This window comes from Austrofundulus limnaeus, unplaced genomic scaffold, assembly GCF_001266775.1.
Source record: "Austrofundulus limnaeus strain Quisiro unplaced genomic scaffold, Austrofundulus_limnaeus-1.0 Scaffold951, whole genome shotgun sequence".
In the NCBI taxonomy this organism is placed as follows: Eukaryota; Metazoa; Chordata; class Actinopteri; order Cyprinodontiformes; family Rivulidae; genus Austrofundulus; species Austrofundulus limnaeus.
Genome location: NW_013953353.1, coordinates 34,413 through 38,392, shown reverse-complemented (window position 1 = coordinate 38,392; position 3,980 = coordinate 34,413). Strand labels below are relative to the sequence as shown.

At 36.7% G+C, this 3,980-nt stretch overlaps 1 protein-coding gene across 5 annotated transcripts in view; it reads right to left on the bottom strand.

Annotated features, from left to right (window-relative positions):
• Positions 1-3,980, bottom strand: part of LOC106533470 (syntaxin-1A) — a 40,559-nt gene that overhangs the window by 3,410 nt on the left and 33,169 nt on the right. Inside the window, exons 7-10 of one of the 5 annotated variants that reach the window (XM_014029778.1) lie at positions 3,118-3,191; positions 2,903-3,037; positions 1,628-1,664; positions 922-1,033 (exon numbers count right to left, since the gene is read on the bottom strand). In XM_014029778.1, coding sequence (XP_013885232.1) covers positions 1,011-1,033; positions 1,628-1,664; positions 2,903-3,037; positions 3,118-3,191 — 269 coding nt within the window. In that variant the 3' untranslated portion in view covers positions 922-1,010. Of the gene's footprint in view, positions 1-12; positions 762-921; positions 1,034-1,627; positions 1,671-2,902; positions 3,038-3,117; positions 3,192-3,980 lie in introns of those variants that run through there. The other 4 variants (XM_014029779.1, XM_014029777.1, XM_014029776.1 and 1 more) reach the window with 4 other exon arrangements.

Below are 3,980 nucleotides of genomic sequence, written 5' to 3'. Positions count from 1 at the left end.
AGAAGAAAGGAAATAAAATAAAAAAAGATTAAAGAAGAGAAAAGGAAGGAAGGAATATAAACAAATTCATTTATTCATTAAAAAGATGAATGAATTAAGGGAAGGAGGCAATTTAATAGTCAGAGATGCTGTTACAGATGTAAACCAGCAGGGGGCAGAGTTGTACTGAGCTCAAACTGGGGGATTTTCAGCTCATCTGATTAAAATAAAAAACGGTCCAAATGATTCAATCCTTTCATCTCCTTAAACCAAGTACGGTGTGTTTTCTGGATTGTCAGCACACATAATAGATTTCAAAAATGTGTTGGGGTTTAAGGGCTGACTGAACTCACTCCATCTCCTCTGTTCGCTGGTATATTTGATTATTTGTTTGCTGTGGTTAAATACACGTTTAGGTGAGAAACCTTAACGTCGTCGCAGTGTGTTTCCAACTATTGCTTTATCTACAGTAACGTGCTGAGAACCACCGCAGTGACTGACGAGCTCTGAGTGTTTGTGAAGCTGCTTCGTCTGTGTGCAGGAACGAATCTGAAGTTCAGCTTAGACGTACGCTGTGGCGAAAACAAAAGCAAAACTGCACGACAGGTAAACAAGCACAAAGGTGACAACAAACACACCACTTCCTGCATGCAGCCCTCTGAGGCACTCACCCTCTGAGCTTTGTTCTGGTACTTAACCGCCTTCTTAGTGTCTGAAACGGCCCTCTCCACATAGTCTACCGAGTGCTCCACATTGTACTCTATGCGGTCTATCATCTCCCCCTAGGAGAGGTTAGTTCCAGAGGAGGAGAGGGAGATGCACAGGCAGACAGAAGGAAAGAAGGAGCCAGGTGTGTGGGGCAGGAAGTGTGGATGGAGACAGAGGAGGTGGACAGAAAGGRGGAGGGGCAGAAAAAGAGAGACAGAAAAGACAATCATGTCACCCGCTTGTTGGTCTTTTTAAACTTTCTGCATTGTGGGAGGCGCTCCTTTGTTTCCTCCACGTAGTCCTGAGCCTTCAGAACAGTCCGCTCAATGTTGTTCACCAACCCGCCCTGCATAAAAAATAAAAAAAACAATAAAAAATAAAACAAGAAACTTTTGGTGCAAAGCAGAAATAAACACACTCTGCCTTTAACAACCGTTAGATAAGAGCTTCCTGCCCATTTTCCCTTTAACACCCACCGCTTATGTTTGCCAAAAGGTTGCACTTCTCTCCCCGCTGCCTTTCACAGGTCGGCGCACAATCATTCTTACAACTATATTTACACTCCTTTATGGAAAAAAAACCCACTTTTTTCCCTTTGTAAAAAGAAATCCAAACCGTTTTGTATGATTTTGACCTGTGACATTTTATTCAAAGTAAACAACTTGTCTTTATATCTGAGTTTATCTGTCTTTAAGGATGATAATAAAGGTTTCTAACACCTGTAAGAAAGTATTACCTCAAATATCTCAAGAAATTTAAAACCAAATGAGAGTTAGTAATAATAAAGCCAACATTAATAACGTGGATACAGTTAATTTAGTGTATTTAGAAAGAAGAAACATTTAGTTCTACAGTAAGATGGTTACAGTTTTCCATTCATGCACAATTATATAAATATTGATGAAAGTGATTGTAAGACAAACGCAGGTGAGTGAATTACCTTGTGGCATTAGAGGAGCAGCAGCTTTTTCTGTTCTCTACAGCTTAGAGTCATAGGAGTGAGGACAGGTGTGTGTGGAGAGGGAAAAGACAACAAGAAAACAGCTGAAAAAAATTACTTTACATTCAAGAATAATCTTAAGACCCTTAAAAACACGACATTCTCAAACTATTAGACAAAAAAAACCCAGTTCCTCCTTCTGATTAAAGGATAAGTTATTGTCACACAACAAATTTATTTGTCCTTTTTGTGCCTTTTATGTGTCYACGTGGCAGACGATTTGATGATAAGGAGGATCTCTACGGGGTGTTCATAAAACTCTAAAAGTCAACCGTGCATTGAAGGATTAGCGATGCAAGTGGAAAGAAGAGGAATTACAACCCTGGATTAGACTAAATGTTTCTAAACATTGCTCATCGAGCGTTGATGTTATCAAGATCAGTCAGCATTTGTAACTGAAGACAATGTTCTGTGATGTAAAATGACACAAATAACTAATGCTGAACCATTAAAAAAGTTTTATTCATTTTAATAAAAGTAGAAAAACATAAGATTTAAAAAAGGATTCAAAAGTGGCGTGAAACGTTAGATTAAAAAAGATATAAATATAGAAATTCTACAAAAAATGCAAATAAATTTGGGTAAAATTTAAGGATTTGTGTATTTTATATTCAGTCATTCATCTTAAATGTTAGTAAATGTTGGTTTTGTTTTTAGGTAGAAACAAGATGGATCATTATAGGCTCTTATTGGATGGCATTGGCTCTAAAATAAAGAAATTAATTAATTAAAAAAGTTAATAAAATTTAAAGACATTATTATTTTTATGTTTCGCAGAACAAAAAATTTCTCAGGATCAGTGGCTCCTGGTGTGGTTCCTCCTTTAATCAAAGCATCCAAGTTTGACCTGAAACATTTATTATTTGTTCAATTACTCATCTTATTTATCGAATTTTGAAAATAATCTTGTCAGAAGCAGTTTTATTCTTAAAATAGGACATTTTTTTATATTTACCGTAATAATGCTGGTCCTAAGGTAAAATAATATAAAGTTAAATAAAAAACAAAAGTATTTCAAAGCCACAACAGCTCACCCTCCTGCTACAATGACCTAAAAAGCCATTAATTTTCTGTGAATTAAAAAAAGAGAAGCCAGCTTGAGTCTGTCGTTGATGTGGACTTGTTTTAATGGGACTGAAGCCTGGATTATGATCAGTTTTTAATGTGGAACAGGTCCATAAAACAGCGCGGCACAGTGAAGATGCGTGTTTTCACCTGGCTCTCCACCAGCATGGCCATGTCCATGAACATGCCGTGAAGTTCTCTGATGCTGTTCTCCAGCTTGATAATCTCGTTGTGCCGCGTCTCGATCTCATTCATGGCCTGCTGGGTGATGTTGTCCATGATGATCTGAGAAGAGGAAAAGCGATTTGCACTTAATAAAAATGTTTTAACTTGGAGATTTGGTTCGACTTGGCTGGACTTCTCACCCCCGAGGTAAAGATAGCTGGGTTGTCGCTCTCCAACATGCTCTCCAACTCCTCGTTTGTCGTATTTCTGCCGGCTAAGAGAGATAAAAACAAATGTAAAGTTTAAGAAGCGGAGCAACATTGATATAAAATCCTGTAATTAAAATGTCCTGACATCTTAAAACCCCTCCGTTTCTTCTTTATTTCCCTTTGAGGGCCAATTAAAAACAAACTGCTTTGATTCTTTCCTTCAAGCTTATTTTCAATTAATTTGCTCCTAATGACTGCGTTACGGTTAAACCTTATTTTGTGACTGCAATGGAGTTAATAAAAAAGCATTTGTGTCTGACGTGAGGACTTTAAAAGATTTTAACCAGAGATCTCAGATGTTTCAATAAGTAATTTGTACTAAAGTTTAGTTCAGAGTCATTAAAAATGGTCAATCGGTTCAAACAGAGATACCTACTTATCAGCTTGTATATCCTTTTTTTATCTGACTGTCAGGTGTTATAATATTTTCCATCTAGATGCTGTCAGATACATTATAACTGTTGATTATCGGATTAAAACTTTTGTTTTGTTCTCWAGATTCCTTCTGATGCAGATCTCTAAGGTTTGTTTTCTTTTTTTATTGCCATAAAAGGTGGGAAATAATGTATTTATGTGTCTGATAGCTAAATATCTTATTAACCAGGAAGAGATTTGAATAAGACTCTAAAAAAGTAATGAATGGACGTAAAAACAAGGTAGATAAAGTAGATCAGAGGTCTTCAATGACGGAGCAGCGACTCCTAGTGGTGTCATGGAGGTACTGCAGAGGAGACAATATTTTAGGACTAAATATCTTTTTTTAAGTTGTCTTAAAACACACCTTTCATATATAT